General features: G+C 35.1%; 1 protein-coding gene across 1 annotated transcript in view; it reads left to right on the forward strand.

Moving 5' to 3' along the window:
* DNAJC1 (DnaJ heat shock protein family (Hsp40) member C1) overlaps positions 1 to 22,377 on the forward strand; it is a 110,536-nt gene that overhangs the window by 23,481 nt on the left and 64,678 nt on the right. The window contains exons 2-6 of the mRNA XM_033068521.2: positions 12,999 to 13,100; positions 13,843 to 13,889; positions 19,990 to 20,155; positions 21,020 to 21,117; positions 22,184 to 22,277. Coding sequence (XP_032924412.1) covers positions 12,999 to 13,100; positions 13,843 to 13,889; positions 19,990 to 20,155; positions 21,020 to 21,117; positions 22,184 to 22,277 — 507 coding nt within the window. The remainder of the gene's footprint in view (positions 1 to 12,998; positions 13,101 to 13,842; positions 13,890 to 19,989; positions 20,156 to 21,019; positions 21,118 to 22,183; positions 22,278 to 22,377) is intronic.

Raw genomic sequence — 22,377 nt, forward strand, 5'->3', positions numbered from 1 at the left:
GGGTATTCAGCTTCCACTGCTGGCATCTGCTTAAAGTTGGCTCAGGGTTTGTTGGTATTAATTGGAAGAGGGGAGCTAGATGAGGAAACAGATTAATTTTAGTCCTTTCTTCCTGCTTCCTGGTTTCTTCACTTTGAAGTAAATATTTGTTATGTTGTCCAGTGGTACTTACTGGGAGAGATTTTTTCAGAACTAATTTTGCAGTATTTCTGCTACACTGTTTTGTGTTTTGGTTTTCTTCCTTCCAAAAAAGATAAGTTATGAGAAGAAGGCATTTCATCTGATGGGAAAAATCTCTCCATGGATTAGATTCCATGGTTGGGGTTATGACACAGAGGGAAATGCAGTTTTGGTGTATTATTGTGACTTGCAGGATTGTCAGTAACAGAATGCTTATTTCCATGTAGTAGCTGTATACTTGCAGGCCTTTCCTCTCCCCCTATATGAAAAGTTACCTAATAAATTCTGTTTTTGCTTGTATGTTTATTTTTCTTTTAGCCTTGACTTCATAACGTGAAAACTTGGATAGAACCCATGTTAGGATTTATCCTTGCTTCATTTAAATCTTACCTTATGCGTTTGAAATATTCTACATTTGCCAGTGTTTCTATTTTAGGCAGCAGGACCACAGTTTTATCTCCCAACTTTCACTGTTATCTTTGATGCTGATAATCCTGTAATCCCATGTTGAGAGGCAAGTAATGAATTGGTAGTAGCCACTATCTTCCGCCGTCTGTTGGCTGAAACAGATTTCTGGTAGCACAGTTAATGGGATGTAACCTGTGCCAAGTTTTTATTGCTGCTCACTCAACTGCTGATTCTTCTTTTCCACAGGCATAGAAAAAGGCATACTTTTGGTTTTTTTGCTTTTTCAGTGTTTGTCTTGCTACCAGCTCTGCTCACCCAACTTTGTAGGTCCTGCAGTTGGCTATTGCTCTCTTTTCTGCTCTGTAGTCCTTCCAGAATGAGGAGGTATCCTTGAAATAGAGATGTCATATGAAAATTCCTCTTATCTGTTGCTTCTGCTTATGATGGTAGGGAAATGAAAATGGAAATGGAGGAAGCAAGAGATTTCTTTAGTAGTTCAGTTCCAGCTCTGCTTCTGTGACTTGCGGACAGGTCTCTATGGGTGGATGACACATGATGGGAGGCAAATACAATCCATGCATCTGCTACATGGGAATATCAATGGCTGAAAAACTGACCTTACATTGGCTCCTTTACTTGTTTTTCTCTCAGGAACAGGGAGCATTTCCCAGTCTCTTTCAGTCATGACTTCAGGGGGAGTATTGAGTAAAGGCTATTACTGTGCCTTTCTCGGTGTTCTGAGGGTGGTGATGAACTATCTGTCTTACCGGCACAAAAGGCTTGTTTTTGCTGAGTTATTTTTATGTATAAGAGGAGAAGCAGGCACACACATGTGGTTGATACCCACTGCCTTTTGTAGTGGTGAGGCTGTTGGGTGTTGTACTCAGCTGACTGAAGAACGCTTGAAGTATATCAGAAGTGTTTCCTTCACGCTCATCTTCTCTGCTTCTGTTCCTTGTGCAGACCTGTGCTCTGTCTCTTGTCTGTGTTTCAAGGTCTGGTTCAGCTCTTGCAGGCCAAGAGAGGAGGCAGTTTATGGATCAGCACGAATTACCCCTCCTTCCCTGATGCAAAAGATGCCTCCAAAGTAGTGGAAGAGAAGAGCAATAACTGCTTGCAGGGAGTGGCTTTATAAAAAGCAGAGAAGGGATCTTTCTGCCCCTTGCTTGGACTTGTGTGGTTCAGTTAAAACATTTTGATTTGAAAAACACAGAGGGCAATTCAGGGAACTGCATGCCACTGTGTGTAACTGTATCTGCCCACAGCTGCCATAAATCTTGAGAGGTAATTATCTTCCTTAAGGATTATTTGGCTCATTCTCACTAGAAATAATGTCAGAAAAGCATTTTTAGAGACCATAATACCAGTTTTCCATACAAAATTGCTACTGAATGGGAAAGGCTGTCTTCAAGTCAGTCCCATCATAAGTCATTGCATGTATGTGGCTTTTAAAATATGTCTGCAATTTTAAAATTTTAGCATTATTTAGGCTTCAATTGCCTATAAGTTAATTTTGTGTGTGAATTTTAATTGATGGTTTCTAATGCTAAACTTGATTTCTTTATCTGTGTACCTTTGGACATCAGCTATGTAATTTATGACTCATACAGATTCTGCCAATAGCCTTTTGCAATGATGGTGTCCCCTGCCTCCTACCCTGGCCCTTGATCAGATTTGCAGTATTTTATGCCATCAAACTGTGAGCTGAAGGGATCAGACAGTGCTCATGATTTCAGCTCATTTTGTTAGGAGTGTGCAAACATTTAGCAACATGGTGGGCTATAGTTACAGTAATCTGTTAAGCTTATTGGAGTTTAACTGAGATGCTTTTTAAGTTTTAGGCTGGGATGTGTCTTACATGCAGAAATTTTGCTGATGCTGGCATCTGAACTAAAGAGAGTGATGGAGGGCATTCCTCTATTCTTTCAAGGAGGCTATGTACTAACTCAGCAGTGAATTACTATATAGGTAGTGGCATGTTACAACCTCCCTGAGGTCTTCTGAGTCCCGAGGTAGTAATAGCTCATTAAAATGGTAGTTAATGAGTATAAAGGGATCATTATACGACTCTCCTACATGACTGGTAGGGCTAAATCCTAACTAGTTCAGTAGAAAGTATTCTGAATAAAGAAGGAAAGAATTTGACAAATGCTGCTGGTGGTTCTTTATAAACCTAGCTATTTAAAGCAATGGTTTTGAGAAAAATATTAATATAAATAAATTTTGAATAAATTAATTCCGTTTTTAAAATGTATTTTAGGGCTTTCAGAAATATTAGTATCCTGTATAATCCCTAAGTTCCCTTAACATAGTGTAATGAAGCATCTATTATTAAAAATATGCAGCGTTTTGCCACTTCTGATCAGTTGGGTTTGAAGTTAAAAAGAAAAGAGAAAATTCTTTTTGCTTTGTAAATGCTTACATTTGATGTTTTTTTAAGATCACAGAATATTCTGAGTTGGAGGGGACCCTCAAGGGTCAAGTCCAACTCTTAAATGACTGTCCCATAGCTCAGGATTTGTAGACATTTTCTGGTTTATATGCCAAAAATAAATAGTGGAACAATTTTGCCTTGTGGCAGGAGAGTGGCATTCCCCAAATATGTTTTTTTTCATGGAAAACATAACCACCTCACATATGAGGCTGTATTTTCTTTTTTTTCTTTTTTTTTTTTTATTTAACTACAGTTATTTTCTGGAAAAAGGTGCTAAGAATTTATCCAAAGTGAACAATGTGGATTTTGCAGCAGTGAGATGAAAAACTTTTTGATCTCACTTGATGTCTTCTTTCAGGCTCTAGGAGGATAAACAGACTGTGGACTCAGGTACACCTGGATCTCACAGCTCAAGTACAGTGGACAAATATAACATTGTTTCTAAAAATGAGCCCTTCAGTAATATTATAGGAAAGGAGAGTGGAAGCAAATATGAAATATATTAAATGAAAAAGATATAAATATATTGTGAACATGTATAATATGTGTAAGATTTGGAGAGAGATGCTCCTGCTCTCTGCCTTAAATGAAGAAATTATGCCTACTGTGCATGGATGTGGTTTACTACAGCAGCTCTACCCTATCCTAATTTGTGTGGTTTTTGTTGTAGCCTGTAAGGACGTGTTTTTAATAAACCAATTACAGAACATTTTTAAAGGAATTGTTTAATTTTTAAAAGTAAAGTTTTCCTTGTAGAAATTTCTGCTTGTTTTTCTTGTTCATCTGAGTCCTTACTTTCATCTGACATTGTCAAGATGAAAATACAGAACATATCTGTTCTGTATTACCAACTTTCAAGGTTAAAGCTGGTAATGGATGGAAAAGTATTCTAAACTCAAATTATATGGATGCCTTACTCGTATCATCTACTACAGAATGACTTTTCTTAGTTTGGAGCAGCTGCAGTGTAACAGGAAAAATAAGCCTAATGCCTAGTGGTGCAAGTCATGGAGTGGGGTCCCATGGGTTTTCATAGCAAAGGAGTGTTTCCTGCCACCCTTTTTATTTGCCACTCCTTTCGAGGCCCTTTTAGGTTTTGTGAAAATCTCATGGACTCTTCCGGCACGAACATCTGTCATCTTCAATGTGACAAGAATACTGTCTTTCAGCTAGGACCTGTTAAAACTACATAAACAGATGCAGTAAATCCAGTTAGAATATTTTCAGAGTAATTATTAAATTGATCATCAAAAGGCTATTTAAATTCTAAAAGATAAGACTGTTAGTGACCTACTGTACCCTGCTGTGACAGAGCTGGTTAAATCTGAGTCCCGCCTGATAAATCTATGCAAGACTTGCTTGTAAAGGAGACTTCAGCAGTCTGTTCCAGTGATGTGCTTGTGTTGCTTATGGAATGTTTTCCTGGTACCTAGCTTGAATTTTCCTGTGCTGCCAGCTGACTGGTAGTGCTCAGCCCTGGGTTGATCAAACAAAGCAATAATTAAAGTTTTCCTTTAAAACTACCTTTTGCATATTTAAAGATGTTATTTCTTTGTGTCAGCTGCCTTGTCTGTAAGCTTAAGTCACCCTAGTTCTTTTGCTTTTTCTAAACAAGTCACTATTTTATTCTTCTAGACCTCTTATTAGTAAGATTTTTTTTTTAATCATCTGAGCGTGTTCCTGGCTGTCTTTAATTGTATTGTTTGAACTGGATGCAGCAATCTGCTGAGGTCTTACAACTGCTGTGTGACATGGCACGGCTGCTTGTTGCCATACTGCTCGTGTCACAGTGCTGTGCAGCACAGAAAGGCAGCATCATGCCTCTGAGTCATGCTCAGCTTGTGATTTACTGATCATTTCTGCCTAACTGCTTTTTTCTATCCTATGTTTTTGTAGTTGATGCATTCTGTCCAGATGTAGACCATTAGTCTTTCACTTAGGATATAATGTCATATTTTTTTACAGCAATTCTCCATTTTGTCCAGCTATTTTAAAATTCTAGTTCTCTTTGCATTATGTAGGTTTTTTGGGTTAGTGTTAACTAGTCAATCATGATTCTGTAATTTACCTGCCTGTTAAAATACTGAGTATGGACTTGGGACAGGCTTCATAAAATGCTGTTTTATATACCTTTTCATTTTTGACTATTAGAGTCTTTAACTATTCAAGGTATGATTTATTTTCTTTTCATTTTGTCTTGTGCTTGCAAGAGAAGCTTTATGATATCCATGTTTTTGTCATTTGTTTAAAAAAAGGTTGTACACTAAGAGCATTACTAAAGTCAGCCTACAAAAATGGTCACACTACTCTTTCCAAGCTTATTTCACTGTTCTTAAAATGTTTCATGAAGTTAAGCAACAATTGCAAGTATAAATTTGAACATTGCATAAACATTGAGTGCTGGGGATACAAGGTTGTTTATACCTGTTTTTAAACTAGTGTGTGTATGTATGTATGTGAAAATATATATGATGGATGTATCTGGGTACATTGGCATATAAATTGGTGTCCTTCACTGCTGATAAGCTGAAGAAGTTGCTAATAAATAGTTAATGTTTATTCTAGAAATTAATGCCTGTGGGGATTATTCACCTTGTAAATGTTGTTGATGCATAAGATAATGAGTAGGTTTTTGAAGACTTCTGTGTTGAAGGCAATTGTGCTCTGTTCATTTCTTGTGACATTTCTTTATAATGTTTTCAGTAATACGTCCTATATCCTGTCCTTCACATGCTGTTTCTTCATATTTTGGCCATCAGAAGGAGAGTAATAAATACCTTACAAAAATACGAAAAGTTTTAACAATTGAAAAAGTAGTCACAGAAGTGGCAGTAACTGTTTAGGTGACACAGGAATTCAGTAATTAGAAGCTCAAGCAATTTTAGGGGGATTATTAATTTATTAATTTTTTTTTAGTAAGTAGTTAGTTTTTGTTAAGACCTAAGTCTGTAGGTGTTAGAAATCTACCTCCAAAAAATTACCCTTGACCTGAAATCAGGGAAGCGTTTTTTGAAAAGATGCCTAGGTGTGTTGGAGTGCACGGGACAGTTCTGGTGGAAGGGTGTAATGAGAGCAGGAATAGCAAAAGGAGGAAGAGGTAAAGGTGTGGTATGGATGTAGCCTTGCCGATTTTATAATTTTCTTTAATTCCCTACCCTAAGAAAAGAAGTTAGAAACGTTCTGAAGCAGAAATGTGGCAAGAAAACTGTACAAACAGTCAAATGGTAGCATATTTTTGGCATTACCTCATGGGAAGGGTTGGAACTTGTCAGATGCAACACCCCAAAATCTTTGCTCAGGCTCCACAGTAGTGAATGTGGACTGCATGCAGCTGTCCTTGGGTATGGTGTCACCTCTTGTCAATCAAGGGGCTCTGCTATCTGAGAGCAAAGGCATTGAGCATGAAATGCACTGCAGGAAACGCCGTATTTTGCTTTCCCTGCCAACCTGGGCTGCAAAAGCAGTAGTCTTTCTTTATAGCAACTTAGTTCCTCTGAAAATGTTGCAGGATCAGGAATTTTGTAGGTAGTGTTTTTATGTGAGAGCTGTAGGCTGGAAATCTGAGATGTAATAGGCAGATTTTTAAGAGAACTCACTAGAAACTAGACTGTAAGGTGTATGCACACATGTATGTATAAATATATACAACTATCTATATTATAAAAATACGTAACACATGTAACTATGTAAACAATAAATGTAATGTATCAAATAGAATAAAAATAAATATGTAATAGTGTTTCTGGAAAAGCATATGAAATACTAATTCTTTCCTTTTGAACTATCAGAATAAAAAACTAAATGGAAATAAAATACGGCAGTAGGAAGAATTTTTAATAAGTCAATATTGGTTTGAATTGTCCTAGTTGTTGTTTGATAGTGTCTATCTGTTGTGAATTTGAAGAGTAATTCTAAAACTGTTGAGAGCTGATAAGTCTTTTCTGCATCTCAGAGACAAAGTTTATGTTAAGATATAAGCTTATGGTTGTACATGACACTGTTCTCTTGGACAATCTAATTTTTCCTACGTAAGCAGTTTCTGAAAAAATGCAGAAGCTGAAATAGTTGAAAGGAAGAAAAAAAATTATACTTAAATACTGTTGTTCAAGTTGGTCAAGAAAACCTAAGCCCATGTAATTGTGCACATATGCTGAGGAGTACACTTTTTTTGGTTTCTCAAGCATGAGACAGCAGAATTTTCATTCATTTGGCATGCTAGGCTGAAAACAGAGTCTTCTTTCATTTGACACACTCCCCTGGAAACAAACATGCCAGTGAAGGGATTGTGCTAGTTATCAGAAGCTTACAGGAATACATTGTGCTGGTTTGTATTCATTTTTATTTCATGAATTGCTTTAAAACTTAGCAGCATAAAAAAGCATTAAAACACCTTTTTAGCATTATTTTTAGTTCCTATGTATTTCCCTGCTGTGCTGTCATTCAGTTTAAATCAACGGAATGTTGTGATTTGGGTTTGCAGCAGAGCAGATCTCTCCTCCTGCCTGCGTATGCTTCAAGTATTCATCTGTAGATAAGCAGAAAATTCGAGTTTAACTCATTTTACATCCTTGGAAAAGATGAGTGTCTTAGAAAAAAGTTCAGTAAAAATGAAGGGTAATTGAACAAAGGTTATGCAGCGAGAAATTTAAGCCAAAACTCAGCTGGTATCTATTAACTATGAAAGTTCACAGATAATGCTTGGTCTTCTGGGAGACACTTGTTTTCCTTTCCTGGAGTTATATTCTTCAGGACTGCCAGCAGGTCCTTCCCACCTCTGGAATTTTCTACAAGATTCTATTTCCCTCATAAATGTTTTTCCACATGCAGACTTGGCAAATTCAGGTGTACTTCTTGGAACTAATCTGATCACGGGAGCTTAAACTAGGACCAGGTTGCAGTGAGTATGTGTGAAGTAAATCTGGGAGTGGTATAGAGGGTCTGTGTCAGCCTGTGCTAAACCAAAGACGGGATAAAGAATGAGGAAGAAGGGTCACAGCTGTATGGTTTCCATTCTAAGGGTTACCTAGAGAGGGGTTGTGGAGTCACAGCCGTCACTGTTCTGTCCCCATATGATGAAGAGACACTAAGGAGGCGATCACCCTGAGTTCCTTAATGCTGCTTAAGGAATGAGGACAGTGGATATTTAACTGTTGACCTACAGTCACATTTGTTTGTTCTCTGACACTTAGGGATATTAGTTTTCTGTGGATTTCACATGAAGACAAACACATAGATAGTATCAGTGTTGACACAATGTTTAATGGACGGTGGTAGCTTCTGTCCAGTTATCTGCACCTGCTTGTTTGTGAGTTTGGTGGGACAGGCTGTACATCCTGCAGTTTGAAATCATAGCAGAAAATCAGGTGATTGTGAATTTACAAAGCTTACTTTGTTTCCTTTTCTGTACCATTCTGCTTCCCCTTGTATGGCTGATGCTCACCAGAAGGAAAGTCGTGATTTATACCCTCTCTTCTGCACAGAAGTACCGAATGAAATATTTTTATTGAAGAAACCCAATACATTGCTCTAGAGTTGCTCTAGAATTTTTAAAAAAGAAAATCAGAAAATCCAAACACAGAAGTTTCATAGGCTTGATTTATAGTTTGGGAAGGCTAAAAAAGGCTTCATGAAAGCTTGCCTGCACTGATGTTACTTACAAGTTCAGACATGAAATGCAGTCAGCTGGTGCTCTATACAGTTGCCACTCTTTGCCCTATAGCTTCAGTAAACATGGCTGTGGAAAATTCTACCCAGTCATTCAGCAGCATTGGAATGAATAGATATATTGAAGTCATTTTCCTTTCACCCTTAGCTAGTGATTGGGCAAACTGCAAGTGAATACAAACGTGATTTCTATCTGCATAGTTGGTTCCTGGACCATGTGCTTTCCCATTGCTAATAAAGATACTGCCACCTATTTGAAGACATTGGCAGGCATATTTAAAACCCAAGATGAATTGAGCACATTTACTGTGTTAGAAGCAGTTGCTAAATTGTGAGTAACTAAGTCTTGTTGTATAACTGCATTGCACTCAAGGGAACAATTTAGGTTTTGAATTGTGTATGTTGGTAAGTGAAAACTATCTAGACATTGATTATTTTTTCCCCTTGACCTAATCACTGTTTGCCTATGGCAATATCTGATATGTGTTCAGCAAGAATTGTCTTGGGAACACAATGAGGCTTTTTTTTAGCTTCATTAGTAATCATAGTTACATTAGGAATAGAAGGCAATGGAGTAATATGCTGGTACTGTGTACTACACCAGTTGTTTGATTTATTGTAAAGGTGGACATGAACTCTGTGGGACTCTGAATTTGTATAGCCATTGAAGGAGACCAGATTTAAAACTTTGTGCATCTTGAGCAGGAATTTAATTTTTTAAAAATGGAAGGCAAATGTACATTTGTGTATTTTATTTATTTTTTGTTGTACAAAATTCCTTTCTGTATTCCTACTTATATATTTGTAGTATGAGAGAACTTTCCTTGGTAATACTAAAGAATATGGAAATGATGCTGAGCAAAATAAAATTTAGTAATGTGGTTTTCATTGTCAGAATTCAATAAGCTGCCAAAGGTACATCATAAATAGGGAGAAGAATGTTTCCTGTTCTGTCCCACTCTTTGAATCTGAAATATATTGTGCTTTAGACAAAAATGTGAAAGTCCAACAGAGAACCTTAAGAAACGTGTTTAACTTTTGACATTCTGTTGATTCCTTCCAATGTTAATTTTGTTTCTCTGTTAAAATACATGTTTGAAATATAAGGTATTCTTTTAAAAAATGTACAAGGTTGAACTTCTAACTTCTGCCTAGAGGTCATGTAACTAGATACACTCTGATGGAGTGTTGGGCATTAAAAAATGAATACTTGCATATTTCCATCCATAAGAAGCCAGACTATGGCCTTACCTGAGTGCAAACTTGCGGTTTTGTATTTCTGAGAACTAATTCTAGCACAAAACAAAGATGTTCAACCTTGGAAGTATGATGGAACAATATTGCATTGGAAGGATAGTTAGCAGAAGATAAGGTGATACTCATGGTGTTTGTATCCACATGAGGGTGACATTATGACAGGCTTGTTTGCCATAATTGGTGGCAAAACCTGCCAACCTGAAGCAGTGTTGGAGAAATCAGTGCTAACAGCACCAGCTCCTTCTGCTATTAACTGAGATGCCTCTTCGGATTTTACTTTTCCCTCCTTAGATGCAGTTGAGATTTCACTTGTAAACAAAGCAATCTAACATATTGTTTCTTTAAAACAAGCAAAGCCTTAGTGTGCTCATGGCTTTCTCTGGTCTCCAGACTTCTGCTGTAATATGTAAAATAATGTCTTACTCTGCAGAAAACACTGACTCCTATAAAGCCTTAGTTTTTATAGAAATGTTACTGAAGGTCGCCAGCAGAATCGGGTCTCTTAGAACAGCTGACATCAATGTGGGAGGTATTTCTTTATTGGTTGGAAAATAATCATTCTTTATAGCTTGTTTGGAGTCATATACTGGTAGGAGGTTCTGTAGAGATGAGTCTTTTCTCAAAAACCAGCTACTTTTGTTCAGGGCAGGTCCTAGAGGATCTGGCACACTTCCTGAAGATGCCTAACATTACCCATAGGGACATTAATTGGCAAAATATTTGGAATATACAATGGTCCTGTGTTATGTTTGGGGGTATTATGGAGAATGGGTTAGCAAGCAGACTTACTACTTTAGAAATTAATGTGTGCCAGTTGTAATGAAATAATTGACAGTAATATCACATTATTTAATTATTTGTTGATATTATAATACACTCTTCAAGTTTTTGGAGGCTTAATTGCAATAAACTGGTATGTTGATAAAGATCACTTTCATGATTTAGGTAAAACAATGGCCTGTAAACTATTTCCTGTTTTCTATTTGCTGTAGTAGTGTTTAAATAATTATATTTTGTTAGAAGACAAGCCCTTGTTGTTTATGAAGTAGCTGTTTGGGTTGGTAGATGAGGGGAAACAAAGCAATCGCTACATTATTTCTGGTAACTAAGATGAACAATCTGGTTTTGTAAATTTATACATTTTTATTTTAACTGCTTGAGGTGAAACAACATAAATATTTAAGCAACTTTATTATTTCAGAGTTGTCTTGGGATCTTTTGCTTTGCTTAAGCATTGAAAAGAAAAACTATCTTTTGTCTTGATCTCTTACTCAAATAATCCTGCTGCTCCCAAATAAAACTGAAGTTTCAATTGCAGAACAGCTTTTAATATGCTTTTATCAGGTTTTTAACTGTTAACCATGAGTGCTCCAAAAATAATGCCCAGCACATCTAAATGTGTGGTAGAGAAGGAATAAGTTGTAGTTTATCCAAAATGCAAATCTAGAGGTACTCATTTGTCAAGATTATCATGGTTTCAATCCCTAATTTTTAAAAGATACTTTTACATCTCATTTTGACATGTATTTAATATAGTTCTATTAAGTCTATGTCTCGAGGATTTGATATTCTTTGAGCTTAGAATAGATATTTAGTCACTGTCTCTTCCTTCCCCTTAGCTGAGAGTTAAAAATAAAACAATGAAACAATGGCAATATGAAGCAACTCATTGGCAGTAATCAAACTGGAAGCGAGCCTCTGTTTGAGCAGAGGAATTCTGCTTCGGTATGCACATGCCTTAGAAGTAGCTACTGAAAATGGAAAAATTTAAAAATTATATGTGGTCTTTTTAGGAGAAATCTTCTTTCAGTGTTAGAAACATTTTCCTTTGACAGAGAGGAGACGACGGAAACTTCAGTCTTTTATTAGGGGAAAATGCCAACTTTCTTAAAATATCGTTTCCGTGCTGAATTTCCACAAATTCTGCACTTTCCTCTGCTTTTCTCCTTCCCCTCATTCAGTCTTTTTCTATTTATTCATTCTGGGCCTAAGCTTGTACGCAGCATTTAAATAGCCTTATGTTATAAAACCGAAAATTTTAAAATTAAAGTAATGATCTGTAATAAAAAGCCTGGCAGACTAATTACAGTATTGCATTAATTGTTATCTTATTTCGCTCTGTTCCACAGCTAATTCAGGTCTGTGTTTTTAATCCCTGTTTACACTGTAATTTTGAGAGAGATAATATACTCAGGAACAATATGTATAAAATCAAAAAATAAAAATTGTCAGATAAGCAGTTCAGTTCTAAAGTGCTGCCTTGGACATGTTAGCAGAAAAATTCAAGTAGTTCTGTTTAAATGTTATGCTTTGTGTATCTTCTGGTGAGGATAACACCTATATGACATAGAATACAACTCTTGCTATCTTCATTTCTGGATATCTTTACAGCATGTACTAAATAGCAGTCATTAATTCAGAAATCTGCATTTGTGCAGCTTAGTTGGTACATCATTTTGTGGTTTGAGTTTTATTTTTTCTCCCAAAATGTGTGCAATTCTTATAATGGTTAAGGTAAAGATTGATGTCAGTGCTACAGTATAGCTCCAAGACTGCAATTTGAAGCTACTTTAGAAAAATACAGTTCTTTAGACATGGTGAAGCTGAACTTGAATGGAAGTCCTATTAGGAGTGAATTGCATGTAAATATTAATAAGGGAAGAGTTCCTAGCAAGTCCTGAGTTTGGGAAATTGAGCATGATAATTTGCTGAAATTATGTCTGTCTTGAAGATATGCAGATGCAATAATTTTCAGTTTTCAGTTGAACTTTTAAATGGTGCAGAAGGTGCCCAGGCTAGGTTTTAAGCAAGAAAGTGTTTAGAAGTATTGGCAAATGTCGTTGTAATGGGTGTATGGTAATGAAAGGAGTTAAGATGAAAGATGAATTGGGCTGAATGGCTGTTAAGTGATTTAGGCTGGGCTGGTTGCAGGTTTGGTTGTTAGATGTCTCAAATGACATTGCCTTAGTTCCTACACTTGGTTGACTGTCTTCAGATCCTCAAAAAGTTCAGGGAATCGGTTTTTCACAATTCACTTTGTTTTCCTTTTTTTCAGGACGCTTCATCTGCAGACATTCGGAAAGCATATCGAAAGCTTTCTCTAATTTTACACCCAGACAAGAATAAAGATGAGAATGCAGAAATACAGTTTAGGCAAGTAAGTGCAATTTGTGGCAATAAAACTTACAGGGGAAAATAAGAATTTTTATGTTGATGTTGTTTTAGTAAGAACAGTGGTACACCTTTGAAATTAGTAAGTTAAACATTGAATTACATTTTTGCTGATGTAGCTAGACTAAAACCAAGTGTACTTTTTTTGAAATTAACTTATTCATTAATATGATTTTGTATTTGCCTGTATATCAAAATTAATTTGAATGTAATACTTATACTCTTAGGAGGAAAATGATTTGCACTTCCAAAAGCAATGGGGAAAATTTCTCATCAGTTCTCAACAGTTCTCAATTATGTCCTAGATAGACATAATTTAATTAAAATATTTCATTTTAGTTATTTTTAAATATTTATAGAGTGAAATAACAGGACTGTAATTGGCTTTACTCTTTGGCTAAATTCAGCTTACTTCATTTTAGTAAGATCTTCAGGATGAAACAAGGGATACCTACCTGAGACAAGACCCAGTTTGACAGAAGTGAGGACAGGAAGAAAGTCTTGTATAAGAGTTGCTTGTTTGTGTCTGATGACACTTTTTATATGAATGTTACTGAGCTTTTTGCACACTGGGTTTGCTACTTAGTGGTGTAAGGAAAAATGAAAACTAGCAAAGGTCATTTGTTGGCAAATGTAAATATGATACTGCTGTTAAAATTTTATAAATTCAATCATAAAGTGAAGCCTTTCTGTGTTTTCTTATTTGGTGTTTTGTTTGTTTGTTTTAGTTGGTGGCCATCTATGAGGTTTTAAAGGATGAAGAAAGGAGGCAGAGGTGAGTTAAATTGCACAGGTTTTGAAATAAAGCATTCATACCAGTGCTATGTTCAAGCCCTATTTGACTTAGTTGTAACTTTTCAGATTTTTTTTCATAATTTAAGTTAGTAAATTCTATGTAATTGTTTAATTAAAGGTTGTATGTGGCTTAAAAGGCAAAGTGGTGTTTTTGCATGACGTACTGGTTTTTTCTCCTTTAAAACTAATACTTGAAAGACATTTGAAAGCTAACTGTTACTTCAAGCATTTTTTAAAAATACTTAACAACTATATCAGCTTTTTTGCTCAGTTGTCAATTTTTAAAAACTGTGATTAAAAAATATTTGTCACATATTCAAATGCCAGTCATATCTCCCTGTATCAGTAAAAACCTTGTTGCATGATATTTAGGGATTACTTCCATTGTCTGTTGTCTTCAGCATTGTTTTCTGTTGCTTAGTTCATAGGAGTTTTTTTCTTTTGGGTGTATTATCTCTAATAGTGCAAACTTTTATATATTTTTAAAATAAACACTAGTTGTCTTTGCTGCTTGAGGAACAGTTCCAGCAGTACCTGAAGGGGTAGGATAAAGAACTGGAAACCTGGGGCTAATTTGCTTTCTGGAAGATTATTCTGAACTTTTTTTTCTGTTTTTAAACAAATAGGAATTTCAGCCAATGATTATCTGAAAAACTGAGACACTGAAAGACTTCTGCTTTTAGGTTGATGTTTTAGTAGATCATCTTTCAGCTTACAAGTCTTTAAACGGGGTTTTATGAGACATTTCTTGAAGGGATTTTGGCTTTGTGGATGTCTTGGCAGGAGTCCAGGGTTTATAGAACAGATTATCTACTTTTTTGATAATCCCCTTTTCAAGTGTCATGAAAATGTACTTCATAGAAGCACTTTTGGAAATTTGTGGGGTTTTTTATTTCATCCGTCTAAGAAGAATTTAATTGTGAAGTTTAAAAAAATGTTAGTTAAATTATTTCAGGCCATTTAAAGTGAGTTATTCCCCATATCTTCCCAACTTTTTGTTTATAACATTGTTTGCATACACTTCAAATTGTTGATTCTCTGGAACTTAGTTCCATCATGGAACTTGTAGGAATCTCCTTGCAGCAGCAATAGAAGCTTTTTGCACTGAACTGTGATGCCGTAGCTTGCAAAAATGATGGTATAAGCCTTGCATACATTACAAATGTGACTAGCTTACTCAAATAGTGTTAATAAATGCATCAGTTATTACAAATGAGAAGTTAAAGTAGCAGTGTTCTATCTTAGATTGATTTAATTGTCACTAACTTATTTTGTACATATTTTTCTTGCACAATGTGGATGTATGGTTGATACTGATTTTATAGTTGAATAAATAGAAATGTGGTGGATTAAACAGTGTTTACTTTCAGAGAGTTATCTGGAAATAATATGCAGAGTTTAGAAATAACCTGTAGAGCAGAGCTATATGGTCTCATTGCTTTGAGAAGGCCTGTATTGATCAGGTTTATTGCAGAGTGTAACGATAATCTCTCAGCTGAGCTGGTAAACGGAGGGTGGCCTGTAAGGCGTTGTTGTAGCACGTCTCTAATACAAGTCTTCAGTAAGTGTGATAGGAGCTGCTCTCCCTGTTATATTGGTTCTGTTGTAAGGTGACTCGAGGCTTACTTGCAGCTGTGCAACAAAGGAAAGGGTGGGAGTTACTACTTTTTGGAATCTTTCTACTTTAAATGTTGATATTTGGCTTTGAATTGTGTGAGGTGATGAACATAGTGGAATAGGCTCAAAGCTTGCTCAGTACCCCTGCACTGGGCAGAAGCTGCACAGCAGCCTTATGCTGGCAGCTGAGCTGGGAATCCCTTCCCAGCTGGACACCTGCGTGGGCATGGCTTAGTACCACCGAGAGAAGAGCGAGCTGTGGGCTTCTACTTCTGTGCAGTCAAGTCAGGTGTACCTGACTCTTACTGTTCCTCTCAAAAGTGGTGTAATCATTCCTGGTGTGTGTACAAAGAGTGGAGCCAGCAAAGTCAGGAATAAGGTCCTGCACTGTACGAGAGAGTGATGAACTCATTTTGAAACAATAAAACCCCTTCTTGCTGAATGTCGTTCTTGGTGAATGTCAGTGGTGTTCGTTTGTGTGAGTACAGAAACAGTGTTTTAAAAAGGCAGATCTGTTGGCCAGCTACAAGTAATTATTTTTCTAAAGCCTTTGCATCTTCTTATTTATCAGTGAATTTTTACTTCATCTAATGGCAAAAGCCTTTCTTAAAATATTACAGTTCCTCTACTGGCGGTGATATGACTGGGCTTTAAATTATGGTTTTCTTTTTTGAGAAAGTTATATAGTTCTCATGAAGTATCCCAGTATCATTAGTAGTACTACGTAATATAGCATTACTACCATGTTAGTACTTCTTTCCTACACACTTTTGAGTGAAACATGATCAAAATATTCAAATATTTTAACAATAAACATACTTGCAGCATCATTTAATGTAGCACTGTTTAACATTAATTTAAACATACATGAAGCAGAACACAATATTTTATGTTTTGTATACACACTCCAGTGTGAAATTCCACAGAAAATTTTATCATTAGGGTATATAGAGTAGGTGCATTTCCTAAAATACACTTCACCTTTAGGTAATTTACTGGTAAATCAACTTCACGGTGATAAATTTTATTTTATTTTATTTTTTATTTTAGCCTTTGATTATTTTAGTTTATGAAAAAATAGTTTTATGCACTTCTGTTAGTTGTAATTAGACAAAAAAGAAAACTAAGGTCTTAATTTCATTGTTTGTTACCATTTAAGGAGCTTTTTTTTCCTACCAGGCCTATCCTCTTTAACAATGTTGGCTTGATTACAGGAAACATTTGCAAAGGGATCAAAATACACTTGTGGAGAGTAAGAAAAGTGTCTGTCTTAGTTCTTATTAATAATTAAATGTCTGTATTTGTAGGTTTAAATTGTTCTGGCTGATGTTGTGCTGGATGTCTTTGACAACTTGAGGAAAATAGAACCCCAAAATAAAAACCACCAGTGCAATCTTTCCACAGTTCAGAATATTCCTCATTAATTCAAGGTTATAGTATATAAACTATATTAGATCTCTGAAATTATTTGAAATATTAAGTGCAGTGGCTCTCTTAAAGGGAAAAGTAAATTATAATGATATTAAGATTGATGATACTGTAATTAGTTACTACAGTTAATGGATTTTTTACTTGCAATGTAATTGATTCACAAAGAACTCTAAAGACTATTTTACAAAATTTTACAGAAAAAAAGAAATGTTGATAATCTTGTAATTTATTACTTTTAGTACAGGACTACCGAGTCTTTATTTATAGACTACTGAGTTTTAAAATAAATACTCAACCTAGTTTTAAATGGGGAATGTTTTTGGCTTTCTGTTTCTGTAATGGTGCTTTGGGGTTTTTTAGCCTGTTGACCACTACATTTCAGAGGTAACTGGTAGGCATACTCATATGTGAAAAAATTGCTGTTTTCTGTGTGTGTATGCTTGTGGAAAAAACCCTGCAGATGTATCTTTTCAGGTTGTTTTTTTTTCCCTACATAGAGTTACAATTAATATAGGTTGCCAAAAGAATGCTTTGTAATTAAATTCCAAATGTAGTTCTTGATGTGCACGGATTAACTGTCTTTCATAGTCAATATAAATGTCTATACAGAAATTCTTTAATGAGAAACTTGCTTTTAATTAAATCACATTCTAAATTTGAAAACTAAGATTTAAAAATAATGGAAGCTTCTGAGTTTCAGTAGGATCATTTTCCAGTTGAAAACCTAAAAATCATTGATATCTTTATTTTTCAAATACAGAGCTTAATTACTATTGAAAGCAGTGATTTATCTTTTAACAGTATATATTCTAAAAAGTGGGTTATAATAGAAGCTATCTTCCCTTAAAATGGCCAGTCGTGTGAGCCATAATGCTCATTGATAGTAAAATCAATAGAGCATTGATTCTGGGACTTAATCCGTGGAGACTGTTGTTCCGAGCAGCGGACATAGCCTGGTAAATACCGAGTGCTGTTTAAAGCACTTAATGCAAGAGGCTCTGCTGTCTTCATTTATTTTTTCTTAACAGATAATTTATAATAGAACATGGGTGCCAAATGTTAGTTTGAAATCTTGGTTTACATATTACTGTATTGTTACCATCAGCATATATGGATTTTATTTAATCAGTTGCCACTTTTTCAGTACGTCAGTTAACAGCCCTCAGTATTTAAGAAGGCAACTGCTTGATAAATGTATATTAGTATTAAATTGGATTGTACGTGTATTTCTCTGAAGATTTCAAAGGAAGAACATCTTAAAACCTTGTTATCAACCTAATTTGTTTTAAAGATGGTTCTGTTTCTAAAGTATTCTCTTTTATTATCACTAAAATCTTGTAGATGTCTTAATATTTTTAAAGGCTGAAACTTCTACTTATTTTCTAAACAAAATTTAAGTAGAAATTTTAATTTTAAAATAACATAATAAGTTATTTTTCTGAACAGTTTGTATTAAGGTATCAGTAGTTAATTTGTTCTGACTTACTGGGAAAGGAAAAAAGTTATTAGTACAAATTTTACAATAATAGATGTTAACCTTAGTATTCTCATAGTTGTAATGGAAGATAAAATTTTATAATATGAATTTTACTTCTGGTATCATTCAGAACACAGCAGAAGCCTGAGGTGTTAAGTCTTTTATGCAGACATAATGATGCCAACTTGAACAAATGTTTTATCAGAAGTTAGCTTTTCAGATAAGCATTATATTGAGGTATAGTTTTTAATTGAAAACCACTGCTTCTTTTTCTGCTTAAAATGAATTTGCTTGTAGAAAATTTTTTCTTAGTACATCTCCAAGGTATCAATTTAATAACTATCAAAGTAGCTAGTGCAGTTGTTGCATTTAAATTGATTTACATGTCAAGACTGGCAGTTTAGCAGCTGCGCTATTATTCCTGGATTGGTCAATTTACTTGAGAAAAACCTACTACTGAGTTCTACTGACCTGCATGACAATATAGGCCCTATTTCTATTCCTGTAATTAGGCCTGCGACTAACTCAGAATATTTTTAATTAAAATATTTTGGTCAATGTGTTGCACCAAATTAGGCCTTTCAGTGCAGATTTAATTCTGGAAATGGTGTGATTAGAATATGTAATGAGTTGTGTTCAATTTGAGATTAACAGGTTGTGCATCTTGAACATACAGGTTTTTGAGTTTACTGTAGGGATTTTTATTTGAAACTTTACTCTGAAAAGTTAATTTTAAAAAATCTGGTTTGCATGTCTGTGGTTTGTTTATTTTAAAATTGATCAAATACTCTAAATAAAAGGCCTCAGACGTACTAAGATACTTGAAGACATTTGTGTGAAGGAAAAGGAATTGTCAAAAATAGTTTCTGTACAATTGGTAGGGTTAGTGATTAAACAGTTTTAAAATAGAGTGGTTTTGAAGGCAGTGTTTCAAATGGAAAATCAAAAACTGGTGAACTTTGTTTACAAACATCAATATCAGGCCTCTGATTTCAACTCTTATCTTACAAAGAAGGTATGATAAGTCTGCCATGTTCTTACCTAATGGATTTTGTGGCACTAAAGTACAAAAACAAAAAGCAGAGGTATCTCTCCCCTCCCCCCAGCACTTGTGCATTTAATTTGCAAAAAACAACCGGGTTTCTAGTGTTTGAGACATTTGTTCTTGGCTACCTGTTTAGTTGTTAGTGGGTTGTTACTTCGATCACTGAGACCTGCCCACTGACTACTGAGCGCATAGAACAAATCGACATTTCTGGAAGTCTCTTACTTCAAGAGTGAATGAACTTGGAGGGGGAGCGGGGGTAAGTGTTGCAGGAGCAAACATTTGAAATTTTTTTTTCCCTGCCCCAGTGTTTGGAGCCTGTTTGTTTCCACATGCAAGCCTATCTGCTGACAAAACAAGGCATTGCTCTCTAAAAAAAAAATTACTAAATGATCTTTTGTGTGTGTATTATTCAAGCACTCTGTGGATTATCTTTTGTTTTATAATTGGATGGTTTGGCTTATTTCATTTTTAGCTCTCCATGAAAGCCTGTTATGTTTGTTACTGTAGGTATGATGATATTCTGATCAATGGACTACCAGATTGGCGACAGCCTGTGTTCTACTACAGGCGGGTGAGAAAAATGAGCAATGCTGAGCTGGCATTACTCTTGTTCATTATACTCACAGTGGGTCATTATGCTGTGGTTTGGTCAATCTACCTGGAAAAACAGCTGGTAAGTATTGGTAATAAATCAAACTTGCTTCAATTATTAGTACTGAATTTCCTGTAGAAGTTTGCGTATTATAGAGATCTCTACCACTTCCCCTGGTTTGAATTTGGATTTTTCATATTTTAAAATTATTATATTTAAAATTATTATGATTACAGAATGTGATATTCAGCATCTCAGAAATAGTAATCTAAAAGCTACTTAATTTTTCTAGAATTGGTAATAATTTGCAAGAGCTGGTCCTGAGTTTTTAGCTGGAAGGAAGAAGAAAAATGTCTATAATTTGTTGATGAAGAATCATATGCTACTGTAGTCATATCTAGGGTTTAAAAATAATCAGGTTTTATTGCTTCAAAAGTCATACTTGCTTTGCCTTTGTTCTAAGCTTTTTTGTTTGGAGTTCTTCTTAACAGGATGGGAATTGGTAAGCAGTATGAATCACATTATTTTTTGATAATTTTATTTTTTGTCGTATAAAAGTCTGTTGCACTTAGTAGACTAAGAAAAAAACTGAGCATAACTTGAAAATATTCATACATTAGCATCTATTTACTTTTTTTATTTTCCACTGCATTATTGAAGTTGATGAATGAGAAAGGAGGCAAGTTGAATGCTTTCTCCTCTTAGAAAACTTTGATTGCTATGGAGATACACATGAGTGACAGAACTGGACTTCATGTGTGTTTAAAGACTGGATACCATGGCAACAGTTATTGTTAAGATAGATCATTTTACTTAATCATGTAGGACCCCAGATACATTTGCATAAATGCTACTCTACTGTTTACCCTTCACAGAAGAGTCCCAGTAACATTTGTGGTTTACATGCTAATGATAACCTGTAACCATAGTTCTTTCTACATCAAGGATGAACTGCTTAGCAGAAAAAAGAGGGAGAAGAAGAAAAAAACAGGCGGCAGGAGTACAGATGAAGCCAAACTTGCTACTCTAGACAAAAATGAAAGGTGGGAAAGAACTCTCTTGTTTTCTGCATTTTAAAACGTTCTGTCAGCTACTGATTTAGTTCGCTCATTTTCTTTTTTCTGTGAGAAAAATAACTTTATTTATAGTAACAGCTATTGCTGATACAAAGTGTGCCAGTGCAGATGTGTTTTCAGATTTGGATTTGTAAATAAACACGTGGTGTTTATTCATCAGATCAATAATCATTGAAAGATTAAGGCTGAATTAAAGGCATCTGTCTTAGAAAACGGTATTATTTCTACAATTTGATTTTTAGAAGATTTTAGAACTTTTTCCCTCTTTAAGGGTTTTTGCCTTTGATTACAGTTAACAAATTTCAATTTATTTGAACTTTAATTTATTACTTTATTACTATTTATTCCAAGCAAGGAGTTTTTATGGGGTTTTAATGCTTGTCTGAATAAATTCTTTTTATGTGATTAACTTAAAAATGAGCATGTTGGTAAAGGCTTCTAACATATTGTTTGTCAAGGAACACATAGGGAAATAGTGACTTTCAGGACACTCCAAAAGATACCACTATTTCTTCTATTGATTCATAGAAAGAAATAAAGGGTTTAAATAGTTCACACAGCAGGGGCATGAACTGGATCAATGAGGGATAGAGATCAGAGACCATTCTGCCTGTCGTCTTTCCTGATGACATCAGTGAGTAATGCTCCAGTGAACTGCAAATGACATTAATTTTTATGTATTGTTTTGTTTATGCTACAGTCTTCATATCTGGTTGTCAGCACTTGAGAACACTTGGTTGAGGCTTGAGTGGTTTTTTGGTTTGTTTTTTTATTTAAACTAAAGTGATTATGTGGCTTATGAATTTATCTTCTTGAAGAAAAGTCCTTTTAGGAGATCAAAATACAGAAATTATTAGAAGTTAGCTGTTACATATTTTGAATTGAATGTTTAAAATATACCTTTATTATTATATAGTTATAGACATTTTTATGGGAGTTGACAAGTGCTAATCATCTTAAAGTGTAATGGGAAAATTCTGGCTTTGAGATTGTGTGGCAATAATGAAAAACTTAAAATTTTATTTGACTGCAGGGTACTGGACAAACCACAGTGGCATGACTTACTTCCATGCAAGCTGGGAATATGGTTCTGTCTCACAGTGAAAGCTTTACCTCAGTTATTCCAGGTAACAGTAATAACGTTAAATTGTGTTACTTAATTTTTCTTGATGGTGTTATTAATGCATAATCAGATGTGTAGCACTTGTTCTTAATTATTTTTTGGCT

Source organism: Catharus ustulatus, chromosome 1 (genome assembly GCF_009819885.2).
Source record: "Catharus ustulatus isolate bCatUst1 chromosome 1, bCatUst1.pri.v2, whole genome shotgun sequence".
In the NCBI taxonomy this organism is placed as follows: Eukaryota; Metazoa; Chordata; class Aves; order Passeriformes; family Turdidae; genus Catharus; species Catharus ustulatus.